We start from the raw sequence: 17583 nt of genomic DNA on the forward strand, positions 1-17583 counted from the left end.
CTATGGAGGGAAGGGGCTGAGGCACAGGGCCATTGCCCAGGTTCGTGCTGGGGATGCTCTGCCTGCTGCAGGGTTTTTCTCTGCCAGTACTGTTTGTGCTTGTGTGTCATAGAATCGTGGAATCCCAGACTGGTTTGGGTTGGAAAGGACTTTAAAGATCCCTGCCATGGGCAGGGACACCTTCCACTATCCCAGGTTGCTCCAAACCCTGTCCAGCCTGGCCTTGGACACTTCCAGGGATGGGGCAGCCACAACCTCTGGGCTGCTCCTGACACAGGCAGGACCAGCTCAGCGCTGGGGTGTAAATGGGCAGCCAGGGCACCAACACCTTGTCCCCACCCTCTGGCAGCAGATCCCTCCTGCTCTGCTGGCATCTTCCCGAAGGTCACCTTGGAGGTGGCTCCTTTCAGCTCCCAACAGGGGTGGGGGAGGCCTGCAGAGGCTGAGCCGTGTGCTGCCAGCCCTGCAGCCCCCAGCAGCACAGAGCCAGGCTCGGGGGCATCGGGGAAGGTTTTTCATCACACACACACACATCCCACAAACCCCCCGCTGCCAAAGGGAAGGGTCAGCGACTTCCAGCCCATCCCCACAATTATCCTTTCCTCTGGTCCCCTCGCTGGGCACAGCGAGGGCCTGATCTCTGCTGAAGCTTTCACCCGCCTGAAGAAATAATCTCACTCCATGCTCTTCCCTTTCTTTCCCTTGACTAGGTTTGCTTGGTGCATACCCTCTTTAGAGCTGATTTCAGTTCCTTAACCTCGTGCCACAAGCGCTGCGGGCAAGAGCGTGAACTCTGAAAATGCTTTGGTTTTACTGAAAACGTTAAAAAACAAGATTGAGATGAATTTTTCTCTTGAATAGGAGCTGATTGCCCTCCCTGTGGCAGGAGGAGGGCAGAGGAGGGGGTGGCCACAGTCCTGTCCCGAGGGAAAGAGCATGCTGCCTCCCTGCCAAGCCAGGGATCCACTCTGTGCATGGAAGATCATGTTTTGCTTTAAAAAGGCCTTTCCAATGTGCAGTGCTCTGTCCCTTACACTCAAGGTGGCTGGGAGGGTGAATTTTGGGGGCCACCTGCCCTGGATCCTACCTCTCCCAAGGCAGCAAGGGCAGGCACCCAGCTGGGATGGACATGGACTCTCCTGCAGCACCTCCAGTCTTTCCTTTGCTCCTCCTGAGTGTTCTTCCCTTGGAGCTCGACAGCAAAAAGCAATTTATTTTACATTTAGATATTTAATGGAGTAATTTTTCCCTGACAAAAGATTTGTCATTCCCCTCCCCGTGCCTCCCCACCGCATCCCTCCCCCTTTCTAAACCCTATCCCAGAGGTATCATTTGTTCCCAGCCATTGGCATCTGGTGGCATCTAGAGGAACAATCCCCAGCATGGGGGAGTGGGGAAGGAGCATGGGGGGGAGGTGGGTGTCAGGTGGGCATCGTGGCATCCCTCCCTCCTTCCCTCCATCCCCTCCATGGCTGGCAGGGTGGGAGAGCACCTGTGGAGCCATCCTGAGCTAAATGGGACCATGGGGCACTGCAGGGCTTGTATGCTGCTCCCACACATGTCCATGCCTCAATTTCCCTGTGGGAAAACAAGGCTCTCCCCCCACTCCCTGGGGCCACACTGGGTTTAGCACAATAGCAAACCTCCACGTTCTCATTCCGGGGGTGGAAAGCAGCATTACTCAGAGCCAGGATTGCTAATAACACACTAAATATAGCACTTTCCATCTCCAGAGTACTTTTTGAACTCTAGCTCATGAGCCCTAACCCCCCTGCAGGGGCCAGGGCACCAGTTGGCATCGCTGTGTGGGCAGGATGCCGGGACAGTGACGGGATGTTCCCCATGGATGCTCCTGCCTGGAGGCACTTCCCGTCGTGATGGAAGGAACAGGCATCGTGTCAGTCCCTCCTGAGCTGGCCCAGGTTGAGGGGGATGGGGGCAGCAGGCTGAGGCCCCGGGGCAGGTGGGCAGTGGGGGACAGGCTCCTGCAGCCTCTCGGTGATGGTGGGAAGTGGCTGCTTCTCCCAGTCGCCCTGCAAGAGAGTTTGGCACCATGAGACCAAGTCTCAGGTACTTGGAAACTTGGTGTTTCTGCCCATCTCTCCAATGAGCTTTAATATTTGAAGCATTTTCAGCCAAAATCAGGATGTTTTCTTATGAGATGTTGCTAATTATTCATATTACTAATTCTTCATTTTACAGAAGCACCTACACATCCCCTTAGCGGCACAGACGCCTGCAGTGCACGGTGTCTCACAAACCCACCACAGTCAGGATGTTTCCACCCCAAAAAGCGCTACCCACCAAATCAGATGGAGGCAACTCAAACCAGGGAGTCCCATACAGGCACCAACGTGCTCTGTAAAACACTCTCCACCAAATATTGGCAGGAATTTGCAGCATTCCAGCATGGATGTTCCTGTGCAGCTGCTGCAGAGCAGGAAGGATGCAGCAGCCTGGATGATGTGCTGTGTGGCAGAGCTGGGGAAGGGCTGTCACAGCCATCAGGGCTCAGGGTGACCACGGCCAGGACAAAACCTCCAGCTCTGTGCATGTGAGGAGACACCTTGTCTCGGGGATGTTCCCTGCAAAGAGCAATCTGCCTGGTCCAGGCAGCGCCGAGGGCTGAGCCCGCCGAGCAGGATCTAACTCAGATGTGATGTGTTGGCCTGGGTTAGTGGCCAGTGGAGATGTGGGCAGGGGCTGTGAGGGCAAAGGGGGGCTTGGCTCTGGTTTGGTGATGCTGCAGTTTGGCTGCTGGCTGTGTGCTCATGCGGAAATGTCAGCGAGAGGCTGAGCCGCAGCGTGAGCAGGAGGAGGGAGGTCTGGAGAGGAGAGGTAGAGCTGTGAGTCATCAGCAAGATGAAAGTTGAATTTATGTTTTCAGCTGAAATTTCTTGTGGTATGTCAAGCGAAACAGGCCAGAGGCTGCACCAGCACCACGAAAACCCTGGGGGAAGATGGAGTGGGATGGAGGGACCCTTCCAAAGCTCATGGGGAGCGACCAGAGAGGGGACAGCATTGCAGGGGAGCACCAGCTGGAGAAACAACTGTTTTCCTGTACCCTTCTGGCTTAGGGGAGCAGTTAAGAATGTTTCGGGTGTGCCTGCTCCAGGGCTCAGCTCCAGTCCTGAGCCCATCTGCTGCGGAATCTGCCCTGCTGATACATCCCAAACCCTGTGCCTGCTTTTCAGATAGATCAAAGGCACTTGGAGTGTCTCGATAGTTGTTGTTTTCGGTGCCTTCGAGTGGAAATCTGAACAAAGGGAGTTTACTGTGAGCCCTTGCGGGTGCAGGGGACTTGGGGATGGCATCATCCCTGCTGCCTCTCACAAGTGGTACCTTGAGATTTTGCTCGATAATTAACAGCACTCAGTTCCTTCCAGAAATCATCAGATTTGGGATCACTGAACTGCAAAAACATGAACTTAATTAGAAGCCGGTGCTTTTCTCTTGGCAGAAACAGTATGGAATAAATGAGATGTATCAAAGTTGGGCTCGCTCTGAAGCACCAGCAGAGCAGGGAGGCAGCTCAGTTCCTTCACCCTCACTGTGGTGCCTGTGACCCACTTTGTGCCAGCATTGGCTCTGCTCCGCTCGAGTCCCTTCCCAGAAGCCTCCTAGACCTCTCTGAAACCAAGAGAGTTGTCTGAGCTGTAATTAAGAGGTTTAATTCATAATTCTCCTGCTGCACAAAACTTCTGCACCACTGTTCTGCACTTCTGTCCTCTGCACAGCCGAGAGGTGCCAGGTCTTCAGTTCCAGGAAACTGGAAAGGTTTCTGCCTGCTCCAGAGTGGACTTTGCTGAAGGGAGTTTACTGGGGTAGAAAGCTGATGGTCATCCCTGCAGTCAGCTCAGCATCCTCTTGTGCTGCAGTGGATATCCCTGGATCCAGGAATAGGCTACCATCTAAGTTTATTACACTGATAAATGGCACTGGGAGCTGAGGCCATCAGTGGTTTTAAATCTTCATTGCCATCATTGTTATGTCCCTCATCACTGGGCCTGTTTTTCCTTTAAAGATCTCGCAGTCCTTTATCCTTCAGGTTTTGCTGGATCTCTGCGTTTGGAGGCTGCACAGATGCTGTGTGTAATGAGCTCGCTCTGCTGGGACCTGATGTCATTTGCCAAAATCCTAAAAACCACCTCACGTTTCTCCTTGGATCTGGAGCCGGCCCTACTTCAACGCTCAGCAAAAGCAGCCTCCAAATCACTTTATGCAAATGCATCTCCCAATTGAATCTGGCTGGGAACATCCATGGTGGGCTCTGGACAGATTGTTTAAGCACCAGGGCTGGGCTCAGTGTCCTCACAGCTCCAGCTCCCTGCCCTGAGCCCGCTGGGTTTTGGATGTGTCCTGAGCACCGGACACCTGACCCATGTGCTTGGTACAGACCTTCCCACAGCTCTGCCAAGCTGCTTTTTACCTACAGCTGGGAGTTTTGTTGGGAAGCCTGGGGAGTGAAGCTGTACATACCGGGAACCGGATGGCGGAGGATTTGTTGCAGTGCATGGAGATCGGAGCAAAACCGTAGAGGGACTTTAGCACATCTCTGTTGAACGTGTTCCAGGGGACAGAACTGAACTGCTCTGGGACAGAGACCTGCGGGCACATGCAGACCTCCTCATCGTTAAACCTGGGGCAGGAGAAACGCCACACTGAAACACAGCAGTGCTGTCCCCTTTCGGTGCTGGATGTGACTAATTCCTCCCTGCCTAAAGCTTGACCTGGAATGGCTCCGAAGTCAGCGCTGGGCACAGGGAGCGCCTGGAGCAGCGGGCACCTGCAGGGAAGGATTTGGGGCCAGCTGACTGCCTGTGGGTAGGACATCCTGTGCAAGGTCAGCATCTCCCCCTCTCATCCTGGGTGGATGGGCTGCAGCTTCTCTAGCAGGGATGCTTGCTGTCTGCCTTGGGTTATAAGGAATATTCTGCACTTAAGCACATGGTCATGCTCTGACTCTTTCTGTGAAGTCCATTCCCAGGACTGCTCCCCCTTCCCAGAGGTTCTCACCACACAATCATCCTTAAAACCCTGGGTTTGGCTTTTTTCTAGTGTTACCACCACAGAGCTTTGCACTGATCCCTCTCCCCTCAGCCCCACCGTGCAGGGGCTCTGTACCTGTTCACGAGGTTGAAGTATCGGTGCAGGTATCCCAGATCCATAGTGCTTTTGCACAGCTCCAGCTGCGTCTGGGGGTAGTAATGCACGTAGTTCACACACATCTCTTCCAGGATGCCAAACCCTCCCTGCAGCACAGACACAAAGGTGATGGCAGCGGGGTCTGGCTGTGCCCTGCCAGGGCTGCACAGCCAGCAGGGAGGGCAGGAGGACACAATGCTCACACCTCTATGTGCACACTCACATATACCTATAGCTATAATCTATGTATCTAGATATCTGGGTATCTAAATAGATGTAGATACATAGGTATAGATAAACACACCCCTTTATTTGCATGAGATGGGCAGCACTCTGCTCCTCTGCCCTTTGCACAAGGACAGACTTTTAGGCTAGACCGTGTGGTTTACATTAAAATGCAGATTTCCTATAATCCCTCTGCTATATTTAACTTTGTCCCTGTTGATGGTACCTCTGACAGGCTCTTTTTTTTTTTTTTGCTGCCTATGTAAGAAAATAACATGCACTGTCAAAAAATGCCACTTCTCTTTAATTACAATTAATCCCTGGTGGAACAGTTTGTGATGGGAATTAGAGTGACACATGCTACTTCACAATTAGCACCTTGCCATCCCCTCTGCAGGCAGCAGAGCCTTGTGAGTTCCCTTCTTCCCACACTCCCTCTGGGTTTTGGCTGTGATTCAGCCTGGGTTCATGCAGAAGCCCACTCTGTGGGTGCCCCCAACCCTGGGGTACCAACACACCTCAGCCCCACAGAGGCAGGTGAGCTGCCCCTGCACTCACCACAGTGGCTTGGCTCCGGTTCTGCGTGTTGTATGTGCAGGTGGTGATGAGTTCATCGCCCTGGGGAGGTTCAAACACAGGTAAATTCAGGGGCTGGGGAGTGTACAACACAGCAGATCTCTGCTCCCCATATCAGCAGCCTGTTTCCCCACCAGCGCTCTCTGCAGTGCCTCAGGAGCGCTTGCTAAACTTGCATACCCTGTGGAGATTCCCTAGGGCTGTATCCCAGGAATGGTGTTTCCTGCTTTCCTCGCTTTTTAAGAATTTCTGCAGGGCTGAAACACCTTAAAAAAATGCACTTAGGCAACAGTTTGAAGTGCCAAATCTGTACCTGACTTGATGGCACAACAGCCTCCCCATCACAGCCAGTGCTGGGGACCGTGGGGTCCCAGCACAGATGTAGGTGGGGTCTCAATGAGTGCTGAGTCTTTTGGGCAGCCTCATGGGGCACAGCAGGTCCCACAGGTGTCCTCTACTTTGCAGCCAGGTTCTTCCTCACCCAAAAGGCCCCAGGGCACTTTCCACCTCTGTTTTGCCACACACTCTCACCACTGATTCCAAATCTCTTCCTCTCCTTCTACCCAGCGAGGAGAGGGGGCACCACCATGGTTCATCCTCACTCCCTGAGGAGCCTCCCTCTGGTAGACAAAGCCCAACTAAATTAGGTGCTTAATTTAGCTCCTGGCTGCCCACACACCAGTTTTGTGCCATATGAGGTGGGCCCCAACATCCCCAAGGCATGAGGGTGATAGATATGACCCAGGGACCACACTGTCCTCCTGCAGCCCACAGGGACGTCCCCAGAGGGGATGGGCTGATGGAAGGAGGCAGAGAGGTCAAGGTCATGGGGTCAGGGTGTGCTGTTTGGAAGCTGCCACAGTTTCTGGAGCAACTCACTGGAAAGACTGCAACGATCTCCTTCAGCATGCGGATCTCCTGGGAGGGAAGGAAAGGGGTCACATCAGAGCAGCGCCGTGGCACCGTGCCCAGGGCAACCCCACAGGTGACATCCAGCCAGGACCCCACTGCCCCTGCAGACCCCTGTACCTGGAAGTGAGGGCTGTAGTGGCTGTCGGAGTTCACGACCTGCCGCTCTCTCCCGTCCCGGGACAGCACTGTCATCACTTTTCTCCCTGCCAGGTGAGTGTGGAGCTGGGAGGCGAAGATGCGGATGCCGGCACGGGGCAGAGCCTGGGGGAAGGACAGATCAGGGCCTCGTGCTGACCCCATCCCTCTCCCCTCCCACACATCCCCTGCTGTGTGCTGGGAACCAGCTGTCCCTGTCCTGGCTCTCACACAGGAGTTTAGGGGATCACTGTCCCCTTGGAGCAGGGTGTCAGCGAGCTCCTGGCAGAGGGACAGACTCTCAATCTGCTGCCAAACCAGCTCTCTGGGTCAGCAGGAGCAGCTGAGCTGGATGCTGCTTGCCTCCCTGCGCTCGTTAGTGGTGGCACAAATGATTCCTTTTGAGTAGGCCCTACCAAAACATCTACTAAAATATCCCTGAGAGCAAGGTGGGCATTTTGGAACCATCTTTGAGAGAAGCTCTTGGCAAGTTGCTCGGACACAGAAGCCAATTTTCTCTTCCCCATGGAGGGAAGCACCACTGGGACACAGCCAGCTAGGCAGTAAGTTTTATGGGAATGGTACCCCGGGGAGCTGGAGCAGATGGCTCCCCAGGAGAGCTGCTTCGAGGGGGATTCAGCGCATCCCGACCAGCTGCTCTCTGTTTGTTGTACACAGCAGATTTTTTCTTTTCAAGCGCAACCTCACGGTAAGTTTAAAACCGGGAATTGGAAACCTGGAACTCAGTTCTGCCCAGGGCCTGGGAAAAGCCACGAGTAAACTTTGTCCTCCAAGGTGAAGCCGGGGTGGAGAGGACGGGCACTCACCTTCTGGGTGCATTTGTCGGTGCAATAGCCCGTGAGGACAAAGGCGTCCTCGCCGGGGGGAATGGCCATCACGGGCGTGTAGACCAAGCCCAGCTCCATGATCCCGGCGTCGTGGGGCCGCAGGGTGGCCGTGTAGTACAGCCGGATCCCTGAGGAGTCGCGGCGACCTGGTGGGCGAGAGGACAAGGACGAGTCACCGCAGGGACAAGGTCAGGTGTGAAAAACGATGCCGCGCTGCGTCGCCAGCCTCTCGCTCTCGCGGTTTTCTGAACCTGCGTGTGGCTCTTGTTGTTTTAAATCCTAGACATCTGCATGCAAGCCTTTGCTGAGTGCGCCCAGACACGCCTGGTTCCCCTAGAGAGGGCATCGACCTAAGGCTGAATTGCTCCCAGGAGAGTGAGGTAAGGGGTGCCTTTGGAGAGCCCAAAGCAGAAGGACAGAGCGTGGGGTGCTTTAACTCCCTCAGAAATATGGCTCATTGCATCTTCTTTAACCGATACATCCAGAAGTCTAAGGCCCCGAAAGCAAAGGGAAAGAGCAGGGTCAGTAGGTCAGGAGGGGTTCAGGGCAGCTTTGAACCCCCTGTCTCCGGGCTGGAGCCCACTCAGAGATAAGAATAACAGGGGAGACACTATTGGTTAACATGCAAAAGCAGATAAATTATGAAAGACATGAGCTCTGTATTTATAGACGTGTTTCTTCTCGAGTTGCCGAATGTGCTATGACTGATCTACAGTGCATATGCTCTGGTCTCCTAAAAATATACTTGGGTAGTCAAGAAGCTACTTGTTTTTATGTTAATGAAGAAACTGGGCTTTTTGGAACTTTTTTTTTTTCAATGTGTCTCCTGACAATGTTATCGAAGCAGGAGTACAGTAAAACAACATCCACATCCCCCCATCCCCAGCCAGGCTGCTGCTGCTTCCTCTCTGGTGACTTGGCACTGCTGTTGCTCTTGCTCTGAGATCCTCCACCACCACCTTCCAAGGAACTTGGAGGGACACTCTGAGACAGCCCAGCTAAATACTGGTGCTGCCTTGGATCATATCCCTGCAGAAACTCTGTAGGGGCAGTTTTCTGCCTGCAGGCTCAGGGAGGTTCCTTCCCTGAGCATCCTTCTCCACTGCTGGGCTTGCACAGGTCCAGCCTTCAGTGAGGATGACTTTGCTGAGACCAGAAAAGGGGCAACATGGTGGGAATTTAATGTATTCTTCCTGCTAGGACAGATCTGGACCATCAGGTCTCCAGATATTTGCAAACAGGGCTATGATTTTTGGCCAGAGCCCTCTCCAACAGGATGTCAGTCCTTCCCTTGAATGTCCCCAGCTCTCCTGCCATGGCCTTACTGGGGAGGCACCAGGCATGGCTCACACCCCCTCACCTTTGAACACCAGTGGATTGTGGTAATGGATCTCGAGGCGCAAATATCTGGAGGAGCCTTGGCCACCGAAGGCAACACCTGCTTCTTCAGGGTAGTAGAAAGCCTGCAAGCAGAGGGAGGGTGTTAGGGGAGCAGTGGGATGGCTTTCCAAGGACAAGGCTGAAAAGCCAAAGGGAAATGTTTGGCCATAATCCTGGCCCCCACTGTGGGCTGAGGGGTATGATTTGAGCTCTTGGTTGTGCTTGGTGAGCTGGTCTTGCTTCCACAGGCTTCTCCTGTGCCACAAGTACCTGCAGTGACATAACCCCCAGCAGAATCATAGAATGCCCTGAGTTGGAAGGGACCCACAAGGATCATCATCAAGTCCAACTCCTGGGCGTGCACAGGATAACCCCAGAAATCCCACCATGTGCATGAGAGCATTGTCCAAAGGATCCTTGAACTCTGTGACCACTGCCCTGGGGAGCCCCTTCCAGTGCCCCACTGGAATGGGGGACAAGACAGACTGGATCACAGGTGGGATACAGGGTGGGGGAAAGACCAGATTGGATTAAGTGAGAATACAGAATGAGGGGAAATCCAGACTGGATCAGGGCCAGAATGCAGAATGGGGAAAACCCAGACTGGATCACACCTGGGATCCGGAATGGAGGGAAACCTGGACTGGATTATGCCCAGAATCAGGAATAGGGGGAAACCCGGACTGGATCAGGGCTGGGATAAGAAATGGGGGAGAACCTGGATTGCACCTGGGATCCAGATTTATGGCACCAAGGAGATGAGCTGGGATGAAGCAGGAGCTCAGATGCGCCCAGGGGGAGGTTGGGGAGGTCAGACAGGGCTGGACTCAAACCCCAACAGAGAACGGGGTGGGAGCAACTCACATGGGGCAAACCCAAAAGGGAATTGGGAAGGGTTGGGAGGCAACAGGACGGTTTTTACCCGGGGCGACAGGTCCCCCCTTGCACCCACCTGTGCTCCCATGGCCCAGGCTGCCAGCACGTGCCTGCAGTAGTTGAGCCGCTCTGGCTTCATCTTGGAGTCGCAGGGCCCGTTGTAGGAGGGGAAGCTGTCGAACTCAGCAGCACACTGGAAGACTTCCATGTGGTGGACAAGAGCCTCGTTGCCCTCCGTGATCACGGGCTCGTACTGCAAAGCAGATCCCAGAACGAGGACAGACTGAGAGTCCATCCCTGCGGCTGCCGCCTTCCAGGCTCCACGAGGAGCCAAGACAGGTATGTCTGGCACCTGTTGCTGAATGGGAGACAGCTTCTACCCCGTGGTAGGGAGGGAAGGTTGCTCTGGGCATGAGGCACCAAGCACCAAGAGCTTTTACTTTATATTTTGGCTCGCAAGAGGAGGTTAAGCTAGAACTAGTGCCCAAGGAGAGCATTCAGGGCACTTGTGGAAACACTTAGTTTCTTAGTTGGCCTTGGGACCAACCCAGAGCCCACCAGAACACATATAGAAACATCTCATCCTTTCTCCAGCAACAGGTGCACCTGATTAGCAGAAGATCTTGGTCTGCTTTGTGATGACTGAGTCCTTTACAGTCTTGCAGGGCTGAGGTGACCCTGGGCACATTGCTTTTTCCTAAAAAGAGTCCTGGTCACATTGTGGTAGCTCTGACTGAAGCTGTTGGGTTTTGTTTCTATCTAACAGCTGCTCGGGGCATGGCAAGGGGAATTTGGGGTAGAAAGAGTGATTAAAACCAGTCTGAGAAATGGTTCTGGCTAAAAGTGCCAGCTGTAGAAGTAATCTGCAGCAGTGGGAAGGTATCAGGAGTTACACACTTTTTACTTACACACAGATGATTCAGTTCACACCATCTGTTAGAGAGAAAATCCTCCTTCTGAGCCTTCCTTTGCAGCACCGTCTCTCCTCTATAAATCACTGAGCACTCACTTCAGCTCATGCATCAGGTTTTCCCTCTCTCCACTGGGTGGTTTTGGCTCTGAATGTTCCAGGTCAGCTGCTGAGCCATCTCCACACCTGCTGGGGCCGTGCTCTCCCAGTGGCTCATCCCTTCCCTGCACTAGGATGCCAGCAGGTTTCTGCCTCTCCTTTGAGGGAGGTGACCCAAGCACCTGCAAAATACCTGGGCAGCGCACACAAGTTGCATTTATTTCTGTAACTCTTTTTTTGGAGTATGCTCTGCTCTTGCCAGCCCTTTTCCTTTGTTTCCCATGTTTATATATTCCTCATGGCTCACTGTGTGCCATAATCCTGCTATGGGTCCATCCTTGATGGCCACAGCTCTGCCCTCTGCAGAGAGTCATCCCTGAGCCTGCCCTGGTTCCTGCTGGATGTGCCAGGTGGAAAGACATCAACTGGCCACTTCCTGCTGAGAAACTTCTGATTTTGGGTTAAGAGAGATTAGAATGCTACTGGCTGGTGGGATGGCTCTGGGAGATGTTTTGGGACCATGTTTGGGAAGATGGATGGGTCTGAAAGCCTCCCAGGCTGTGGGCAGGAAGAGATGGACTTTGTAGGATGGCTGAGTGTGAACATGATTGCTGACTGCCCTGGGGAAAGCAGCCCCCTTCTCCTACCTCTTACCATGATAATGTGATGTTTGGGGAAGCCTTTTGGGAGCTCTACCATGTAACACCAGTAGGTTGTCTCTTGGCTGGGAATGACAACGTCAGGAGCTGTTATCTCCATGGTTTTCGTGTCACTGGGCAGTTCAGGGATGGTGATGTTGGGCTTCAGCAGCTGCACCCTCTGCAGACCCCCGTGGATGGCAGAGATGTTGATGGCTTGGAGGGAATGCACAGGTTTCTCCAGGATCCCATAGATGAGGTGCACAGTGCCATCCTGAAGCAAGACCACAGTATATCAGGTAGTTTTTCATGTAGAAACATGACCTGCACAGACTATTGGCACCACTATTGATGGCATGAACCCAGGAATGGGTCTCTTGACCCATTCCCAAGTGGGAAGCCACCCTGAGTGCACCAGTAGCTCACTTTGCTGTGCTGTCCCAGGAATATTATAGATTTGGGGCCATTTCTTTGGCTGAGGTGATCACAGAGGGTTCCCTGCCAGGTGGGAGAGTCTGAAATTCCATAAGGCTTAACATATCCTCCCTTCTCCTTCAGAGCCCCTCCTCTCTCATGAGCTCGAGGCTGGGACAACCACATCAGTGCAGAGCTCATCCCACCCTGCAGCCCAGTCCCACTAAGTGGCCTGGGCAGTAACAGCAGGCACAAAACTTCTCCCTGAAATCCTCCCTTTTCTCCCAGCTCCTGTTGAGGGGGAAGGTGCCACAAGAAGCTCTGCTCAAAGTCTACTGCAAGGAAGAAAGGTGCTGCTGAACACAGAGAGCTCTGGACAGGAGATAAGGAAGAAAGGAAAAAGAGAATAATCTTTTCTTGAAGGATCAGAGAATAAAGACCTGTAAGTCTTTTCCTTGTTCACAGACAGATTTTTTCCTCCAGGGCTCTCAGTGTTTTGGCAGACGGTAGACATTTCTCACCACAAGACAAGCTTTTGAAAACCAGCAACAAAAACTCGAGGACACTCTGTGCCCACGTTGGCTCTAAAATATCCTGCCCACAAAGGCTTTCATCTGAGATGAGCCTTGCACCAATTCCTGCCTGCACCTGGGGTCCATGGCTGAGAGTCTGAAGCTGTTTGACATCCCCACTGGGAAGGTTTCCTCCCAGTCCCATCTCACAGGGCAGTGGTCAATGCAGACCCAGAGAAACATCAGCAAGCCACATACAAGCACAGCACAGTGTCTGTATTTGCTGTCCCTTTGTTCCAGCTCCTGCCACAACCCTCCTCTTTGCCTCCTGTTGGTACACCAACCCTTCTTCGTAACACTCCCAACAGTTGGCTCCAGACGGCAGACCAGAGTGATGCAGGAGGTATTTATATAGACCTAACACATGCTTAACAGGAGCTGATGATGCAAATGAGCTAAAATCTACACTTTCTAGAGGTTTATAAGGGGTCATAAATAGATGGTGCCAAACATTACTCATGTCCCAGGACTGACAGCTGTAGCTCGCTTCCTTTCTGCCTTAGACAGCACAAACACCTGATGCTGCCTCCAAAATCAGATATAACCATGCAGGTTGGGGTTTGGAGCTGTGCCCCAGGGCTGGGAGGGGGCTGAGGGGTGCTACAGTGGCACCGTGGGGTGAGGGTGGTACTGTACCTCTATCAGGTAGTCCTTGGGGTCACAGGTGCTGAAGGCTCTTCTGAAGAGGAGGTAGAGCCCCTCAGGAGCCCTCCGAGCCCCCAGGAGCTGGTAGTCCTGCTGTGAATCCATGTGGAGCTGCCCCTTGGCATCACTCCAGGCATCCTGTGAGAGAAAGAGCACCCTGGTCATCCTGGAGGAACCTCCAGAGCTACCGCAGGTCCTGAGGTTCTCCTTCTGGCCCTCCAGCTGGTTCACCTGCTGCATTCCCAGAGGTGTGTGTGGGGGGGGGCTGTCTGTGTTTTGGTTGCTCCATGCCCCCTTCCAGCATCCTCCAGGCACAGTGGTGCCAGAACAGCCCTTGCCATGAGGCTCTTGGTGTGAAATACCTGACCCAGCACTAACAGTCTGCAGAAAAGACCTTTAAAAGTTGAGATGTGACTGTGGAAAGGATGGGGGACAAGAAAGCCTGCAGGGACGTGAAAATGTTGCATCAGTCTGATCAGTCTGTGCTGCATTTTGGGTGTATTTGTCCGGGGGGGGGGGCCTTCTGAAGGAGGGTGATGTGCTCTCCAAAACCCTTACCACAAGACAGCTGCTCTCAATTTAAGATCAGACCTTTGCTGGGCTGTAGTGTCAGCCCTAGAAATTGCTGTCCCTCTTCAAAATCCTTAATTTGTTGTGGCCAGATTGTTCTGGAAGCTCAGCATGGCCTCCCAAAAGCTGCTTATTGTTGAGGATGGTGACAAAGCCACACTGAGAAGCAAAGCAGTGGATTTCTGTGCTTCAGGATTTGAAGGTTTGGAGTATAAAATCCTGCAATAATTTGGAACTGAACGGGGTTGTTGCCTTGATCTTTTGTTTCTTTCACTGATATATTTTGTTTAGTGAGAAAAGGCACCCAAGAAGTACCTCGCTATACATACATAAGTGGCCTCAGTTCTCTTATCTTGGGGGAAAAAACAGAAGAAAAAGAATAAAGCAACTTGGCGTAATTTCAGCCAGAACTATAGAGTCATATTTCGAGAACATATTGTCCTTAGAGGGGGAGAGTAAAATCAGCTACATGGAGCTTGCATGACATTTGTTTTCGTAGGAATATGGTGTGCAAATTAATCTTGTAGTACATGGGGGGTTAAGCAAATTTGGATCTTTTTAACAGCTGACATACTTATCCAGAAGAAAGGCTGCTAGGAGAGAGAAAACCAGGACTGGAGAGATTTATTGAAATCTCCATGCAGGATGCTGTTCAGCACCAAGTGAAAGAGAAAACCTTAATGCTGCCGGGTGTTTCATTCAGTGCTGCTTGTCTTTCGGTGAGCACACGGAGGCAAGATTAGAAATGATCCTTTATGTTTCCTTAACATGATGCTGTGAAATACTGTAGCATTCGGGCCACCACAGATCCTGAATGGCTGGTAATTAGCAGGAAAACAGCGCAGATAATAAGCCCTTCTTTTCATGCTTTCATTACACTGCAGATCACATTGCGGCTGATTGCGAAAGAATGTATTTTATGGTTAACTTGAAGTAAGCAGAGAGGTAAAATTTAACTTGCTGGAAAGCCTCACACAGGGAAAAATGTGAACTGCTTTCTGCAGCCAAGTGCGATGGCAATGAGCTGAATGTGGTGGTCTGGGGACAGGACTGGAGAGCCCAGGGATGGAAAGACAACCCAAACAAGGACCTGGACAAACAGACTGTGTGAGGAGGGGTGGAGATTTGCAGCAGCAGTATCAAACAGCACCATTAGAAATTAGTTTCTCCTCTGCACTTGCTACCACGAGGTGTTCACGTATCACCCAAATACATTTGCATGTCTAATTTCTGACAGCACCCCGGGCTGCCCTGTTGTCCTGTTGATCCCGACGGTAGCGTCAGAGGCAACTCGCAGAGGCAACTCGCAGCCGGGTTCTTGGTGCTGGCAGGAGCAGCCTCTCTGTCTGGTGACTTTTGCCCTGTCTCGAAGCCATTAATGGGAGCTGTGGTTAATTTTTAATGTGACTGACAGCAGCACAGAAGCAAATCAAGATGTTGGTGCATCCTGTGTGTGTGTGTGAGTATGAGCTGGTCAGTTCACAACCCCCCCGTTGGAGCTCTTTGGGGCTAAACACAGCAGAGACATCCTGGTTCTGGTTCCACTCAGCCTTGCTGATGTGCTGTTGTATTTATTCTTTTCTCTTTGGGTTCAATTCCTACGCCAAACCCATCGTGTGCACCTGATCCATGGGTTCCTCTGGGGTAGAAACCTCCAAGACCTTTCGGACCCCTTCCCCCTGAGCAGTGGGACCAGTCCAATGTGCCCTGTGCCCTGGACCGGTCCTACTCTTTCAAACCAGATTCACCCCCAGGGAGGGAACCCCATAAGCATCCATGCAAACATACGAGTGACTCACCCCAAAATAGGAATTGCTCCCGTCGCTCCAGAGCACGGCCAGGTCCGCGTTCTCAAACTCGCCCCTGTCCGACATCCCGAAGAGGAGCCCGAACTGCAGGTCCCTGATGAGGAGCTGGAAATTCACGGCTTGCTCAGGGTAGCTGACATTCCAGGAGAGCTCGAGCAGCCCCTGGGGATCGAGGGGCACCTTGTAGGGAAAATCGCTCCCGCGGGGCGCCGAGCCCTGCAGAGCCACCACCAAGATGACCAGGAACGCGGCGATCATGGTGAAGTACATGGATGCCACCTCCCGCAGCTTGAAGCTGGGGCAGGAGCAGGGCTTGCTCCCGAAAGTCTGCATGCTGCCCAGACAGCACCCGTGCCTGCCCCTTGCCCATTTATGTGCTGGCCCTCCTGGGCAAACTGGGTAAGTGATACTCTTTAATCGAATTTAGTTGTTGGGAAATTGGACAGTTGTATTGACACCCCCACCCCACCCCACCTTCTGGCTTTTGTCATTCGCTGCCTCCCCTTAATTGGCTCTAATTGCACATGGACATTATCAATAGCAATTGAATTCGACTGGGCTGATGTGATTCACTCTTAAATCTTCCTTAGTGGCTGGAAAGGGCTGTTGCCTCACAGGCTGCTCCTGCTGAGCCCTGCATGGACATGCTCTACCCTGCTCGTGGTGCTTCTGGCCCGAGTCCCCATGTACCCCAGCCTGGGATCACCCCAAAGGTGGCCAAACAATTAGCACAAAGGAGCCCTGATCACATGCAGGGCTTTGTCTGGGCTCCCAGGCATTAGGTAATATTGACAGTGTTTTGAAATATTTTCCCTGCAAAGCTAAATACGAGAGAAAATGCTGATTTCCCCCAAACAGCCAGAAATGAAATCTCTTCTCTCCTGTCACCTCTCCTCTTCTCTCCTCTCCTCTCTCCTCTCCTTTTTTGCCTTTGTGTGACTAATTTCTGGCCCTTCCAAACCCCAGCACAGCATCCAAAAATAAGGATTCCCATGCAAAGCCCAACTCCTCTCCCACCCCAGTTTGGCTCCCATCAGAGCTCCTACCTCTCTGGACCATTGGATGTGATAAATATTTGTTATTTCTTTGCTTTTCTGGCAGCTGGGACTTCGGCTCCAGCTTAAAGACACCTTTTGTCTCTCCCCCTCCCCCTTCTCGTTCTGATGTATTCTCTTTCGGTTATTAACTTTTCTACGTTAATTGGAATTATAATGAACTGCCTCAAGCTCTTTGGTACACACACACTGCCTTGCTTTAGCCTCCGAGTTTGTGGTCTTGTTTTATTAATGCCAGCTCACGTGACAGGAGATGCTCTCGGATGCCTTCCGTGCGGAGTCCCCCCCAGTCCCCTTTGGGTCTTGGGTTTCACTCCTGGTCCTTGCAGCAATGTCACAGGGGCAGATCCACGTTTCCCAGCCCTGTGTAATGAGAGGAAATAGATTCAGCTCAGCGCCCGGGTGTTTTAATGAATCATCAGTGTGTGCATCTCCACGTTAAATTCGATGAGGTTTTACTGTCCTAAGACATAACCATTACTCAGGAATGCGTCAATTGATCCAGGGCATCTCTCCTTGTCGGGTGACCTGCTGGTTAGAGGGTTTGATCTCTCATTCAGCTTCTTCAGGCAAAAGGCCAGTGCAGAGAGAAAGATGGAGAGCTGAGCTCTCCCAGATGAGCCCCTCAGCCCCATCCCACGTCCCACGAGCCCAGTGATGCCAGGGAACAGCCCTGTCCCACACCAGCCCTCCTACTGCTGCTGCTGTCAGCCTCAAAAGCACATGTCTGCATAGCATGACATGCAGGAGGTCACTGGAGATGCCTGGGAAGGCT

The 17583-nt window shown here is 52.6% G+C and overlaps 1 protein-coding gene across 1 annotated transcript; it reads right to left on the minus strand.

Moving 5' to 3' along the window:
- Positions 1 to 1107: 1107 nt before the first annotated feature.
- Positions 1108 to 16358, minus strand: DBH (dopamine beta-hydroxylase). The gene is made up of 12 exons (XM_051808245.1): positions 15745 to 16358; positions 13367 to 13513; positions 11761 to 12018; positions 10174 to 10350; positions 9202 to 9304; positions 7821 to 7987; positions 6976 to 7119; positions 6826 to 6864; positions 5929 to 5988; positions 5125 to 5252; positions 4480 to 4639; positions 1108 to 2033 (listed from the first exon to the last, which is right to left on the minus strand). The coding sequence occupies exons 1-12, from the start codon at positions 16084 to 16086 to the stop codon at positions 1899 to 1901; spliced, it is 1860 nt and encodes a 619-aa protein (XP_051664205.1). The 5' UTR covers positions 16087 to 16358; the 3' UTR covers positions 1108 to 1898.
- Between the last annotated feature and the right edge of the window lie 1225 nt (positions 16359 to 17583).

Source organism: Manacus candei, unplaced genomic scaffold (assembly GCF_025592945.1).
Source record: "Manacus candei isolate 608988 ecotype Guabito, Panama unplaced genomic scaffold, ASM2559294v1 h1tg000071l, whole genome shotgun sequence".
In the NCBI taxonomy this organism is placed as follows: Eukaryota; Metazoa; Chordata; class Aves; order Passeriformes; family Pipridae; genus Manacus; species Manacus candei.

What these genes read in the sequence shown, in the direction of transcription:
- DBH (XM_051808245.1), bottom strand. Translation starts at nt 16,086, where the DNA reads ATGCAGACTTTCGGGAGCAAGCCCTGCTCCTGCCCCAGCTTCAAGCTG. An exon ending in ACTACAGCCCTCACTTCCAG is followed by an intron (nt 6,865 to 6,975) that starts GTACAGGGGTCT and finishes CTTCCCTCCCAG; the next exon opens with GAGATCCGCATGCTGAAGGA. An exon ending in CCTCCGCCATCCGGTTCCCG is followed by an intron (nt 2,034 to 4,479) that starts GTATGTACAGCT and finishes ACTCTCTTGCAG; the next exon opens with GGCGACTGGGAGAAGCAGCC.